Source organism: Onychostoma macrolepis, chromosome 01, assembly GCF_012432095.1.
Source record: "Onychostoma macrolepis isolate SWU-2019 chromosome 01, ASM1243209v1, whole genome shotgun sequence".
Classification (NCBI taxonomy): domain Eukaryota; kingdom Metazoa; phylum Chordata; class Actinopteri; order Cypriniformes; family Cyprinidae; genus Onychostoma; species Onychostoma macrolepis.
Window position 1 is genome coordinate 16,589,419 of NC_081155.1, and position 16,217 is coordinate 16,605,635.

Below are 16,217 nucleotides of genomic sequence, written 5' to 3' on the forward strand. Positions count from 1 at the left end.
ACGTAAAAATATAAAAACAGTGTTGATGTATTTATATTTTCCAACACAATTAGAACTAAACATTTTTATTTACAATTTTATAGATTGTATCTGCCATGAAAATTACATTAAAACATGTAAGGGTTAATTATCAGCAATCAGGGGCCTGTTTCATAAAACAAGTTTACCAAATAAGCCAGGCTTATTTCACTTATTTTGAACCAAATCAACTGGCAAAAGGTCAGACTAAGTGAAATAAACCTGGCTTATTTGGTAAACTTGTTTTATGAAACAGGCTCCTGACAAAAGGAATATTGTTTGTTTTTGCTCTAATCTTTGTGCAAGTGTGATTGATAATTTGGAAATAAATAAAAAAAGATGATACATGGACACATGTGTGCTTGAGAAAATTGTTTACAATAATTTCACTCCCTTATGAATATGTATTTCCTTTAATAGCAGAAGAGAAAGAGAGTTAGGATTGAATTGCCCGTAAAAAAGCTGTTTTCCTAAAGCTAAAATAGTGCATTCAAAGACTAAAAGTAGCGTTCAGGCAGAGAAAAATACTCATGCAAACATTCTGTTAAACACAGAAAGGGTCATTGATGGACGAGCGATACTTGATTTTTGTTTACATACATAAGAGGAACATAGAAAACTTCGTAAAAGAAGCAATATCCCAGTCTCTTCCCCATCACAAGTAAAGTGATTCTTCTCAGGCCTGCAGCTGTGCACTGTTCTATACTACATTGCTCTTTTTGTCTAGTTTTTAAGATCAGCTTCCTCTTTAATATGCAAATTTGAATCTATGGGTGGAGCCAATCATATAGCACCACTATTAATGATCCTCTACCATTTTAAGGCGCACAAGTCTGGTAAATAGGCTACCAACTAGTTAATTTTATGATACAGCTGGTCACGTGACTTCAACATTATATTAGCATTATTAATGATCCTCTACCATTTTAAGGCGCATATTTCTGGCATTTGCTATCCTCACCCCTACGATAAGGTTAACGTAAAATATAAGTAAGATATTGTGAACATCTAAGCACATTAGACACCGTCACAGAAATATTTTAAGAAATCAGTCAAAATGAAGCCTCAGAAGATGATCTTGTTATAGTGCTGTAAAACCTGCCTGTATATGATAACAATGAGCTTATTGAGGTGGTTAAATTAAATCTCTTCCTTTTAACTCATTCTGTTTGAATAGCTGGGTGTGGCTCATATTCAGAGTCCCACCGCAGATTGAGAATAGGAAAGCCGGCCTTTATAGAATAGCCTCAGGTCTGAGATCAGCATCTGAGGGGGTTGCTCTGTTTGAACAGCACGTGTAATCTCTTTCTGTGGTTTCAGATAGCCAACTCAAACAATGTGCATTGGCTAGCGCACCTGTTTAGACCAGCTATTCAAACATGCCTACAAACTTCCCTCTTACACATACACAAATATTGGCTAAATAGGCAACTTTCATATTTTACAAGTGCAATTTAGGTGCCACAGACACCACTTTCAGTTGAAAGTGCTCAGATTTGTAGTAAAATGCTCTGTTTGTACCACCTAGTGGTCATATGGTATAGTAAGATAAAATATGAACATGAGTGGCAGTCAATACAGTTTTAAAAAGTGTTTTCTAATTGACTCTAATGTGGAACAACAACAGGAAAAGGAAAAGTGTCTATATTATAAAGACTTTAGAAAATCTCTGTATTGAACAAATACATGTGAACATAAAAATACGACCCTGTCAAAACCAAATTTTGGACAGAATGTGCAATGACACTTGTACAAGTGTTTAAAACAAATAAAAGAAAAACCCTCCACTTTGAAAAGGCATTAGATTATTCTACATCATTTGATCTACATACTGTTTGTGCTGCCATTGTCAAAGCAAAGTATTTGCACAAGTTTTCCATTACAAAACATAAAATAAAAATAAAAAACAATTTATCAGGCTAATATGAAATATTTCAGGTATACATCTGACAACACGTGAAGTGACTTTACTGAACAACATCACTGTGTAGCTTCACATGTTAGTAATAGAAAGTGTGGTCTGTTTGCAGATTGTGCGCTTTAAATTAATTTGAAACAGAAAGGCATCAGAGCCAACACAATATAAATAAAACACTACACTACAACATGATTGAATCACACATTAAAATAACATAGATGTAATGATAGGAAAATCAAATCAAAATATGATTGGTCCCACTTATTCTGTACTTGAGTTAATGACTTGTACAGACCCCAGAATTCAAATATTTATGCTTCCTTCTCTTATCAGTCAAGTATAATGGAAAAGCTCAAATTAGGCTTGTTTGTCCTCTGAAGTGAGAGTCATGCATGGGTCAAGCATTTTTGATGAGTTCTATTGTTCTATGTCACCACGGTAACAGAACACTATGACCTCGTCAGTAATCTTGTAATAGCGTTCTTGAAGGCCTCGGTTTTAAAACAAAGCTGATGAAGGAAGGCCGTAAAAGTCTGTATTTCTCTATAAAATACTAAATCATCAAGGTTAAGGCTGTCTAATATCATTTATAAAATAAGATTTCACGTTACAGTATGCATTCGATTCCATTTGCATATAAAACAAAATTGAATCAGTATGGAATAAAATAATGGAGGTGTCATTACTGGTAAAAAGTTCATAAAAAATACATAAAAGCAACTCAAAGTCATCCTATTCACCAATGAGATATTACATTCCAAATTACAGCCAGCTCTACGCACCAGAAAAGTGTTAAGGCTACGTTTCTGAGGCATTCTGGGTGTGAATTCGTTCTAGCAGAGCATGTATTTTTGTTATGGGTAAGTGGAGATGATATTATGACACCAGGGAGAGCTGTTTCTGCTCTAAATGCTGAACAAGATGTTTAATCACATGTTCTCCTCATCTTTTGCTGCAGCAAAATGCTTAGGCCTGCCAGTTCAGTCTCCTTCTGATTCAGACGTTACACATGACTAGACGTTACTCAAAGACATAAGAACTATATTAACAGAACAAACAGCAATAGTTATGAATCACTGACCACTGTCTCCCTGTATTGGCGACTGATGACCCACTTGCACATCACAGCACGTGCACTAAACGAACATGTGGGATCAACATTCAGGGAATGATTACTGTACATATCGCCTGCACGTGTGCAGTTTGTTATCCGTCTAATATTCTCCCAATTCTAAATGTCTGAGTGTTTTTATCAGTATAGATTAAGAGACAGTGCTGGGCTGCCTTTAGCAACCTCCAAAATTAAGTTAAAACTATGAATAAGCTGAGGTAAAACGTAAAAGATCACAGACTGGAGCGATTCTTTTGTAAAAATCATATGTGCTCTTCTCCTCATAAGGTCCGAAGTGAAGCGACTGTGACTTCTTGGGTATTTTGTCTGGAGGTGTCCTCTCATTGCCACTGGCTTCCTTCCTGTTGCAGTACCACAGTATGACCAGCAGAGGGAGGTTTAGTCTTCAGGCATCAAGTCCCAAGACTTTACTAGTTGACCAGGAGAACGTCCTCATATGTGGTGGTCCTGCAGAGTTACACCAAGACATGATTACAGCCTTCAGTTACAGTAAAAACTCAAATGTGTCATTTTGTTTATGCTAAATATTTTTTCCTAGCACTGTTTAAGTAGTGACAGATCTTTTCTTCCGTATTGTTACGGATTATTGAAAATGTAGGGCGAGGACTTTATTCTATGCATCAGTTGTTGATTGGATATTGAGATTTGGGTGTTGCACTCAAAGTACACTGAAAAAAAGATTTTTTAAATTTGTAATAAAACAAAGATCATTGTTTTAAAAGAAAGTATCATTTCAGTCTTCCAACTTGAAAATTTAATGTTTAATTTAATGTGTTACTTGCTATTTCTTTGTAATTATGTTAATATATGTTGAATAATATTAATTTGTTGATTTGCCTGTTTCTGATGTGCACGATGCCTCCTGCCATATAAAGGCAGGTATGTTTTTTTGGTTTTTTTCAAGATTAACCAAGGCATTGTTAGATAACAGTGTTTCCTGCCATAGCTATTAAACTAGTTCTTGTTATGATTTCAAATCGGTATTTAACATCAGAATTGTCTCAAAGTAAAAAGAGGTACTAAAGTCTGATTTTGTGGTGGCTGTGCTTTAAAATAAATTATTGAAATGAAGGATTTTGAAAGTCTGACAGCATTCAGTGTTGAGTACTACTGTAAGGTTAATGCCGCAGCTGAAAACATTCATTAGAAATGTATAAAAGTAATCAAATGTAATCAGTTACATTAATAAAGTAATTGAAATAGTTACGCTACTTATTTTATTTTAAATAGGCTAACTTGTAATCTGCAACATGCATTTAGAAAGTAGATAGGGTGAATTTTCATTTCATGCTGACTTTGTGTAGTAACAACCATATAAACAGTGTGGTGCCAAAGAAAAATTGCAAAAAAATAAAAAATAAATTTTGCAATTCTATTTGGAAACACAAGTGGAAATTATATACTTTACCTTTAAGAATTGGTATCTCTCTTAAACATCAATGTATTTTTGTGTGCAACTATTATTTGTGCTCTTCTCAACTGCATTCTAATTATTTTTAATGTAACAGCAATATATTTGTGTTAATTAGTGGCGGGTTAAATTCGTGATTGTTGATATTAAGAGGCATTTTCTTTGTTTCTATGCTGACACACCTGTCACAGCAGCAGAAGAAAGAGCACGGCGAGGTCTCGATGCCGCGGAACTTTCCAGAGCTGGGTGTGTCAGTGCACTCAGCGATGAACGCATGCAGATCAGTGATATGGAAAGGCTCCTGAGTTTGATGCTGAACAGAAATGAAAGGATATCATGTTACTATAATCAAGCTGTTTGGATCATCTTACTCCACACTTTGTTTTACTACCTGCCACATATAACACTTTTAATCAGGAATCAGGAAAAATCAGGAAAAAAACACTGATAATTTACAATAACAGGAATACAAAAATAGATAATTAAGAAAATGAAGTAAAAAAAAAAAAAAACAGTAATAAAAAATGCAAATAAATTATATAAATTCTATGGTCATGAATGTTTGTATATGCATGTGTGTGTGAGAGGATATCAGGAACAAAAACATGTTTTTCATTTCTATCTCTGCATCTGCCTCGTCTTTCACTCTTACCTTGATGGTCTCATAAGCTCCAGTGATAAGAGCGATAAAGAGAGAGAGCACCATGTAAATGAACAGGGAGATGAATGTGTAGAGGTAAACCTGCAAAGAAACAGAGTATGTTTACTGCACTGAATCCTGTAGCATTTGTGGTGTACGCACCTGTGTGAGGAGGACGTGAAGGTGAAACTCACCTGACTGAAGACCCAGACGAGCATGCTGCTCTCTTGCATGCCACTGAAGGTCACAAACATGTCATCTCCATTGATCAGAGAGAACAGACACTCGGACACCAGCGAGAGAGAGCGGAACTGAGGAAACAAAACAAAAACACCACATACCGTAATGAGAGAGAAGACACATGTATATGTGACCCTGGACCACAAAACCAGTCTTAAGTCGCCGGGGTATATTTGTAGCAATAGCCAAAAATACATTGTGAGGGTCAAAATTATCCATTTTTCTTTTATGCCAAAAATCATTAGGATATTAAGTATAGATCATGTTCCATGAAGATATTTTGTAAATTTCCTACCGTAAATGTATCAAAAATTCATTTTTGATTAGTAATATGCATTGCTAAGAACTTCATTTGGACAACTTTAAAGCCGATTTTCTCAATATTTAGATTTTTTTGCACCCTCAGATTCCAGATTTTCAAATAGTTGTATCTCGGCCAAATATTGTCCGATCCTAACCAACCATACATCAATGGAAAGCTTATTTATCCAGCTTTCAGAAGATGTATAAATCTCAATTTCGAAAAATGTACACTTATGACTGGTTTTGTGGTCCAGGGTCACATATTTGTTTATTTATACACTACTGTTCAAAAGTAAATTTTTTTTTTCTTTTTATGTTTTTGAAAGTCTGATATACTCACTAAGGCTGTATTTATTTAGTAAAAAATACAGTAAAAACAGTAATATCATTAGTTTAAAATGACTGTTTTCTATTTGAATATGTTTTAAAATGAAATGTAATTTATTAATGTGGTTCAAAGCTGAATTTTCAGCATCATTACACCAGTCTTCAGTGTCTCATGATCATTCTGAAATAATTTTAATATGCCTTAATATGATTTGATGATAATAAAAAAAAAATGTTTCTTGAGCAGCAATGTTTAAAACAGCAGTGCTGCCTAATATTTTTTTATGGGAACTGTGATACTACTGTGAAAACGTTCAAAAGAACAGCACCTTTTATAATATTATAAATGTCTTTACTGTCAGTGGATTAATTAAATGCATCCTTGCTGAATAAAAGAATCAATTTCTTCCAAAAAAAAAATCTTATTGACTTCAAATGATGTTTTTTTGGTAACACTTTACAATAAGGTGTCATTTGTTAACATTAGTTAATGTATTAACTAACATGAACAAACAATGAACAATGCATGTATTACACTATTTATTAATCTTTGTTAATGTTAGTTAATGAAAATACAGTTGTTCATTGTTTGTTCATGTTAGTTCACAGTGCATTAACTAATGTTAACAAACACAACTTATGATTTTAATAATGCATTAGTAAATGCTGAAATTAACATTAACTAAGATTAATAAATGCTGTAGAAGTATTGTTCATTCTTAGTTCATGTTTACTAATGTTGTTAACTAATGTTAACTAATGAACTTTATTGTAAAGTGTTACCGTTTTTTTTTTTTGATTCTCTAAAAACATTCTCTCTTTTGGATTTCTCTGAATTTTGTTACATCGCAGCATGTATGAAATTAAAATAACTTTTGTCAAAAAAAGTAAAAAAAAGTTCAAAGGAAATTAAGAAAATGACATATTGCTAAAAAAATTAAAACCTGACAACACATTCACCTTGAGAAAGGGGAATACTTCTAATAACCAACTGGACACACTTTTCTTTTCTTTTTTTTATACTTGGAACCAAATCTGGTACCACATTGAATTATTTGAATTATAATTGAATTTGTGTACCTTAACATGGTAGGGTCCCAGCACAATCCACCCACAGAAGCAATAACCGAAGTAGATCACCGCCACACAGCAACAGAAACGGATCACATTAGGGAACGCAGCTCGTAAAGTGACAATGAGAATCTGAGAAATGAAAACACCATACAGTACATAAAATCCACATCCTAAAAAAACATCTCAGTTGATTCACAAGCAAATCTCCACTAGAGATGTGGTGACGTTTCAGGTGCATTTAATGATAGAGTGAATGGCACAAAAATAAAAAATTTACAAAAAAAAGAATATAGTTGTTATTTCAAGACAATACTGTTCTTCAAAGTGTAGTATATTTATTCCAAAAAAAATTCCGGCCTTTGTAATGATATATTTCAAATATATTCAATATCTTAAATGCACAGTATGAATAAGGTTAGGCAGGAATTTTACGTTTATTTTCAGCCAATGACAGTGAAAATCTAGAAATGTCAGCAACATTGTTAAAAATAATTTACAGAAAAATGGCCAGTGTAACTGCATGAACACTGGTGTGTGTGGGTGTGTTTGTTTCTCACATTGTACTTCTGAAAAAAGGTGAGGTAGCGAATAACTCCAACCCAAACCAATAACGTCGAGGTGCCCAGGAGGATCCCGCACTCATCGTAGGATGAGAGGTTCTGAGGGTTGAAACAAAGTATCGTGAAATATCACTGCTGAGTGTGACGACCCAATGCAATGCCTCCATGCACATAAATGTTTCAGAATTTCCATTTTCCGCACTGACTGACCTTTAGCTCAATGCCAATCTTGATAATGGAGCCTGTGATAGTGAGCATGTCGCTAATGATGAGCAGAATATACCATCCGTTAATAAACTCCATTCTGTCTCCCCAACAGACATCACGCTTCAGAGATCTCCTAAAGTACTTCACAAACTCCTGAAGAGAAAAGGCAAGAGAGAATGTTAGGACAGGATTCACTATATAATCACGGTCACATTAATGTGGATTTGTCTGATACAATGTCTTACATTTTGAAGAATGATTCCTCTGATGATCGAGCGACCGCAGAGGAGCAGAGAGAGAATACAAACCACTATAACGGCCACATCAAACCACACACGAGCATAACTATCAGCTGGAGACAGAGAGACAGCATAAGTACAAGAATATATAATGAATATCCACAATGTAAAAAATGATATGTGGGGTAGCTGAGTCTTACCGTGTCCAGACACACTGGGGTCTCTGCATTCCTTAATGGAGGCCTGATTATCAAGACTGATCTTAACTTTACCACTGTGGGCTTTGTTATCCAGCAGAATCTGAACATAAAACAGGGCCAATTATATACGGTATATCAAATTATTTTGAGTGCATATTTGACAGTTGACAAAGTTGACAGTTATGTACAAAAAAAAAAAAGAAATTACTTGGCCAAATAGGAAAAAGAAAATGTTGAAACGCATTGGGTCAAAACTAAAAACTAAAATTACAGATATACCGTTTCCTTTTATAGGCATTTTAAATTAAATAACGTATTTTCATATTTTAGAATTATAAATAAATATAATTAAATTATTAGTTATGCACTCTAACACACTCGGCAAATTGGAAACAAATCTAGACACCATTGAAAACTAAGGAATATATTTTTATATATACACATGAGATCTATATATGCATTTTCTCCATATACATTTCTAATTGTATAAATACAAAACAAACATTTTTAATATATAGAAATTTATAACATTACTAGTTATGCACCGAAACAAAATTCCAAATGCCCAAATTGGAAACAGAAAATTTAGATACACTGGGCTGAAAACTAAAAATGAAAAAGTATTAAAAAAACATTTTCTTTAAATAATTTATATTTTAACACTTATATATTCTTACATGCACATTGCTTTTTCTCCATGTCAAATTTCCGTTAACAGATCTGTTAAACTGACAGTTTTCTTTTTTTTTTTGGATAAGAGTAGCATTTTATGTGGAAACTCACCGTGATAAAGAACGTGTAACAGTCAGGAATTTCATTGTGGATGATGGTCTGAAGATTTATAGCCTTCAGCTGGAACTGTATGGTGACATTAATGAGCCTGAGAGAGAGTGTGTTGATATTAGAGTTTTAGATGATCAATTGAAATTTCTGAGAAGAAACCTGTATTAAAAACCCCCTGTTTAACTTACTTGTGAAACTTGAGGGTGAAGTTCCTGTAATCACGGCCCAGACCTGCTGTGGGAGTGGACAAAGGGTTCACTCCAATACAGTCTACAGAGAGGAAGAGAGAAATTCAGCCCCAACTGAACCAGCCGCAGTGACCGACAGGGCCCTCAGGAGGCAAGTCTGGTCAACTGCAAGACTTTTTTAGATATATTTTTGAAAGTGATTCCTGTGGTACACACACAGTAACAAGGAACTGCAAGTAATAACAACGTGCAAGAGAGGAAGTAACGAGATCTTTAAGTTCATCAACTAATGAATCATGAATTTCTAAGTGCTAGAAAACTGATATTTCAGGATCCTTAAGTCTTTGCCTTGATCCTAACGTCTGTTATGGTTAAAACAACGACTAAAATTCACAACTTGGGATGAAAAAGAGGCTGGAAAACTGTCACCTGTGATCACATGCGGATCGATGTTGAAGGTGTCGTTAGCTGGGTCGATCCTGCCTTTTTTATAATACTGCTGACACAAAGACAGCGCACTTCCGTTCACACCGACATTATACACATATGCATAACGGCCCACTGTCGTCTCCGGCAAAGCCAGGTACTGAAAGACAAGTGAAAATAATAGGTGTTATATAAGACCTTAAAAATAAACATGACCACGCATAAGCAAACTCCAGCTGGGAAAGGCAGAATAGCTGCTTGTAGATAATAGTATATATGCATTAACAATACACTTTCAGAAGAACGTAAGCCAACTTGTGTTATGACTACACTGCAAATATATCCCTCAAAACATAGGAATTAGTAAATTGATACATTACCTGTTCTATTGTGTAAAACATGTGGTCATAAACATCGCTCTGTGTGTAAACAGCAAGTGCATCATTTGAATCATCGTAGTCTTTGAGAAAAAGGTGTTTAAATGAAGCTGTGTTTTCCTCTTTAAACGTCACCGCCATCTCATTGCTTAAGCCAAAAAGTACCAGCTAGACATAATGAAACAGCACAAAAAGAGAGAGGAATCATTTTTAGTAACAAGTGATCGGTGCCAAAGGAGACCAAACATTGGCTGTGTATATATATTTATTTTTTCTTGTGTATCAGTCATCTGACTATTTTGCTTAAAACTCTACAAGAGAAATTCATGCATATTAGCCAACCTATTAAACTCTGTGACACTTCAGAGTGCAAAACCAAAGGTTAATTTAGATGGGCCCACAGTAGGGCATGTCATAGTGGTTAAAGAATAATTTTGGGGAAAACTGAGACTTTAGCAAGCTGTGGGATGCGTATATGAGCTTTAGAAATAAATTCTAAGAAAAGAGTGTAATTTAAATACCTGTACAGTTACTATAATAATCTTCAGTATTTGCAACACCAGTTTAAAAGGTTTTCGGCCTTTGGCTCTGTACTTTTCACAGGGACTCATGAAGAAATACTTTAACTTCCTGCACAACGCTTCCTCTTCTTTGTCATCACCTATACAGCCACATGTTACCGGGGATGGCCTGGGGTTGGTATACTCATCCCTGCAGTCATTCGAACCGTAGCCCATTACCGGAAACAGTAGCCTATCCTCTTCTGAAAGAGAAAGAGAGATACAGATAGTACCAGTGGGATAAAGCACAATGTAAATAGTATCTTTGTTTCAAACTCTAATACCCTTTCAATTACATTCACATAAACTATCATGTTAAGGTTCAGTAAGTTTTTTGTTGTTGAAATTAATGAAATTAATACTTTTTTCCCCCTAAGGATGCATTAAATTGATCAAAATTGACCGTATATACATTTACAATGATACAAAAGATTTCTATTTCAAATAAATGCTTCTTTTAAAGAATCCTGAAAGACATGCATTACAGTTTGCACAAAAACAATAAACAGCAACTGTTTTCAACTGGGATAATAACCAGAAATGTTTCTCAAGCATCAAATCAGCATATTAGAATGATTTCTAAAGGATCATGTGACACAAGACTGGAGTAATGATGCTGGAAACTCAGCTTTGCATCACAGGAATAAAGGACATTTATATTAAAATTAAAAAACAGTTATTAAATGCAGCATTGGTGAGCATAAGAGACTTTTTTCAAAAACATTTAAAAATCTTACAGACCCCAAAACTTTTAAACAGTTTACCCTACAGTTAATAAAAACAGAACTTGTTGATTTAATTTGAATCAAAGTTCACATTAAGATCACCAGACGGACTGAAAGACAAGATGGCCTCAACTAGAGCCTAAGGACATGAACTTCAGTCTACTTTATCAAGACAGAGATCGCCTATACGTGCACAACCCGAAACTTGAGATCTGATGAGTGTTCCCTTCCTTAAAGTGATGCGAGATCACTTGAGACAGGGCAGATTGTCAAAGACCTCTCGAAAAGAACATAAAATGGTCAAGGCTTCATTGTTGACCTGCAATGCAGCAAATCTTAATGCTTCACTCCATAGCAAGTCATGTGAAATGGGCTTAAGACTGATTCGTTTGTCAAGGACACGTCTTTAATTAGCATGGCTGGTTTGTGAAAGAATGCTGGATTTTATTTCAGTCTCTTAGTGTGTCCTCAAAGCTCTGTGAGTTTAACAGCTTGTCTTCATTTCTCACAATGAAAAAGTGTCAAAGACGTCAATCCTACTTATGCGCTTCCTATACAGCTGTTCTGTGGAACAGTCAAAATGATGCTTTGCTTTTTTCTCTCTTTCTCCACAAATCACTAAATGCTTCCCAAAAGTAGACTTTTTAAAGTGGTGAAAGCATGTTTTTCTTGTGCAATTCTGTAAAGACCTTTTTTTTTGTGCAAACCGAAACAGTAAGTGATTGATTCAGTCCTGTGTTTTTATGCAGTAGCTCTGCCACAATGACCAGTTATCTCAATTACATGACTACAAAGACCTGCCAAGATTATAGCAGGTATATCACTGAGTAAATTATAAATCACACAAAGCTATACACTAGGGCTGCACCATTTGATGAAAAATCAATGAATCAACTTTTTTGTTTTTTTTTTACAGTGCAGTTTTTATCAGAAAAATCATTGATTTTTCATCAAATCGTGCAGCCCTACTGTATAGCTTTGTGTGATTTATAATTTACTCAGTGATATACCTGCTATAATCTTGGCAGGTCTTTGTCTGTAGTCATGTAATTGAGATAACTGGTCGTTGTGGTAGAGCTGCATAAAAACACAGGACTGAATGAATGATTTAAAATTCAATTAAAAAGGTCTACTGTGTTTGTAGGGCTGGACAAAATTGGGCAAATATGTTGTGATTACATATGACTATAAAATAAAAATAAAAACAAATTGTATGATTTTATTACTAAAATGAAACTAAAATTATTATTAATATTGCGATATTTCACAGTAAAATAAAAAAAAACAAGGAGAAACCAGAAGGGTCTCTTAAATCTCTTGTTGATAACAGCGTGAAGTGCTTCTCATTACAAGTTAAGGGAAGATGCCATATTAATTTATTTTTTATTGAGATTAATCATACTATACACAGCCACACGCCTATGTAACGGAAATATGGTGGAACATCATTTTTCATGCCTCATAAATCACATCCCAGAGTGACAGCGTCTAATCTAGGCTGAACGGAAAGTGAAATACAAAAGACAAAAGTAGGTGAGTCAGCCGCTTAAATGAGATTAATGATTGCAGCGTGATATATGGGAATATGGGACATTTAATGCCGTTTTAGTACCACACAGCAGGAAGTACAGACGATCAGTGTTCCTTTAAGTTCCTGTACTGTTCACACTGAGTATCCAAGCTGATGTGATTTCCCTGATTTCTTTACTTTCTTGAACACCTGACCTGCCGATGACTGCATGATTAAGCAAAAATGGAGAGAGACTGAGAGCGTTTATGAAACTCTACCTATTGGCTCTCATTGGTCTCTCTAATCAAAACCATCATTGTTCATCTAGCAGCAAGTCTGTGTGCCTGTCTGAGCCAAGTTACTGGAATCTTGCCTTAAAGCACAATGCCTCAAATGCGCCGCATTCTTCTTACTGTATAACAGGAAGATTTTCAAGGTAGTCTAGTGAAGTGATAGGAATCTTCACAGCAAAATTGTAGAGTATGTGGGCGTCTGAAGCCGCTCATGAGCACCGCAGAATGACTACAAATTGATAAGAGTCAATCAAATGCCGAAAAATAAACTGATAAAATCTCATCCTTCCTGTTTTACAGGTATTGCCATGTTTTCGGAGCACAGGCGTACACTGGCTCCTCACAAGCTCCTGCTGTCATAATAAGTCAAGGGTTTGATTATCAGCATGTTATAATAACCCTATCACAGATGACATCAGGGTTTGTCGTTCTGCCTGAGCCACCCATGAACTCCACACACCCACACGCAAACACAACACAAGCAAATCTGTGGGTATATAAGGCCACACAATTATATTATCAAAAACTTGGGATGCACTGAAATTTCAGCAACTAAAAAAGGGCTGCAATTACTGACCATTTTGTGCACAAAATGTGGATAAACTACAACAGCTGAACTTGTAAGCTGTGTGGACTGAACACACTTCACAGAGACCAAATATAATGTTACATCAGCAATATGTCAAATTTGTTTGGTTGAAATAATGAGATGTGTGTCATTGCCAAAGAACTGTACTATGACTGACTGCTTTATTTTATTTTTGATTTTTTTTTTAGCTAAATGACACTAGAAAAAACTAATTATGAAATATTCTCAAGATATTTTTCTTGTATGTAGAACTAGGAGACATTTATTAAAAAAAGAGATAAGTCTTGTTTAAAATTTGAGCTTCTATTAACTTGAGTGCAGCATTTTTTTTTTTTTCAGATACTACAAAAGATGCAACCACAACAGCTGAACATTTCTATCTATTGCATGTTTTTCAAGGAAAAACAACTGAAAAGCTGTACATGCAAAAATGTGGTACTTCCATAATTTAACATATTTTTGAGCAAAACATCATAATATTAAGAAACAAAAAGTACTTTTTCTAATCTGTTGTGAAACGATTGGATGTTGATAGTGGGTATTGGAGTGGGTATTGAATTGAATGAATTAAGATTTTCTATAATAAATCATAAATAGGTTTGGTTAACTTGATCAAATAAGCAGCAGAAAGTCCTTTCAGTGGGGGAACAAGTTGCTAAAGATTATAATGACTTTTTTTCTCTCACTTTTTTCTTTCACAATAAGACCAAAAAAAGAAAAAAAGAAAGCAAATACGTGATTTTTTTTTCTTAATGTTTAGCTATTAGTTTGGATATATAACTGCATTTTAGTCACAAACTTGAACTACTTTGAGGCCATGAAATTGCAGTTGCCAGCCAATATTGTGGTGGGATTTTAGAATTGAATACCATGAAAAATGTGCAATCCGTCAACACTCAGAATGAACAACAATACTGTGGGGTGTTAAACATAGTTTAAAAACTATACGCCTCCAATCTACAACTCCAAAATATCTGAAACTGATTCACTGGCTCTTGTTGAGCAGATCAGTTTTAGATTCTCTACACATTCAGTGGTTTTATGGTCATTGTAAACCAAGTGAAATGAAAATAAAAACAACAGGCAAATGTAGTTATAATTTCCAGCGACTTTTATGACTCCATAAGCACATTGTGGTGTTACTGTAGGAATAAGGTCAATGTGACACAAATGAGGAAGAAAATCCGAAAACAAGCGGAAAATAAATTACATACACAGTCTATGTACTAACACAGCAGCCTCGTGATGTAATACTGAATCATACAAACCACAAAAGCTTTCAACAAACATCAAACAGGATAAGCAAGCACGTAACCAAATATTTAGGACTGAGGGGACCAAAGGGAAGATGCAAGTCATTGAAAACTCCACACAAATCCGGGAGTACATACACTGATCAATGGTAACTGTTAGTTACGGCACTGAGCATAAGTGAAACATAAATGGTGACCACACGAATCTGCACAATGCTCGAAACTAAATATTGTAGCAAAGACTGTTCAAGACAATTACATGAATCATCATGATAGCACTTGCAACGTATACAAAAACAGCTATTTATTTATTTACTTCCAGATCAACGAAATACTGCTAGACTAATAACCCAATCTGATCCTGTGCTCGTGACCAATAATACTTAACCAGACTCTGTTTGACATTTGTGCATTTTAAGCACTTTTGTTCACAACAATCACAATACAGAAAATAAACGCACTATTTTGTAATCCATTCCATAAAAACAGGATTATATTTCCACTTTTGCGGTCTAACACCCCATCGACGCACTGACAGGCTCCATAATAAACATTATAATCAGCATCTAGTTCATAATCGCCACATAATCACTCACCGGAGGAAATATGATTGACTTTATTCACGTCCACCTCGGCCATGTCAGCGGTTTAAAATCACGCGCAGAGGCTGTCGGCATTAAATCCCCGGTTTAATTCACAGCACAACGGGACCGAGTCTGTTTAACAGGCTTGTTTTGGCCCTCAGTGGTTCATTGAAGGGTTCCTCTCCGGTTACCGCATGTTTACAAGCATCCAGTCGCTCGCGAGCAGCACAGTCAGGCAACTTCCGACGGGGTCACGTGACAAGACAGAATCATGTGACACACTCTGAGGCTGCTGAGGTGCCATAAAACTTTCATGGCTTGCGTGGATACTGTAAACAGAGTTTGTTGTGTATTATTCACATTAAGTGATATATGATACCGGAAGAGGGAGTTTTTTTTTTTTTTTTTTGTGGATGTATTCTCAATTCTACTTTGAAATAAATCAGATAATGCACCCTAATGTACCATTTGATTTTCTCTATTTTAAAAATAACATTGCATTATCCTTCATATATTAAAACACATATTAAACTTTTATATTAAGTTTAATTTACAGCTGTCTTATGTTTTATATGTTGTTTTTTCCCTTATATTTATTTAACTCTGACACAAATTATTTAAAAAAAAAAAAAAAGGTCCTGTTAGTAGCAAGCAACAAAA

General features: G+C 34.9%; 1 protein-coding gene across 1 annotated transcript; it reads right to left on the reverse strand.

The window, feature by feature from the left end:
• Window positions 1–300: 300 nt before the first annotated feature.
• Window positions 301–15,837, reverse strand: mcoln1a (mucolipin TRP cation channel 1a). Its single transcript, XM_058788850.1, has 15 exons — window positions 15,570–15,837; window positions 10,565–10,806; window positions 10,047–10,211; window positions 9,670–9,826; window positions 9,241–9,322; window positions 9,053–9,149; window positions 8,270–8,369; window positions 8,076–8,182; window positions 7,834–7,983; window positions 7,621–7,722; window positions 7,070–7,192; window positions 5,314–5,430; window positions 5,132–5,221; window positions 4,662–4,792; window positions 301–3,515 (listed from the first exon to the last, which is right to left on the reverse strand). The coding sequence occupies exons 1-15, from the start codon at window positions 15,610–15,612 to the stop codon at window positions 3,479–3,481; spliced, it is 1,743 nt and encodes a 580-aa protein (XP_058644833.1). The 5' UTR covers window positions 15,613–15,837; the 3' UTR covers window positions 301–3,478.
• Between the last annotated feature and the right edge of the window lie 380 nt (window positions 15,838–16,217).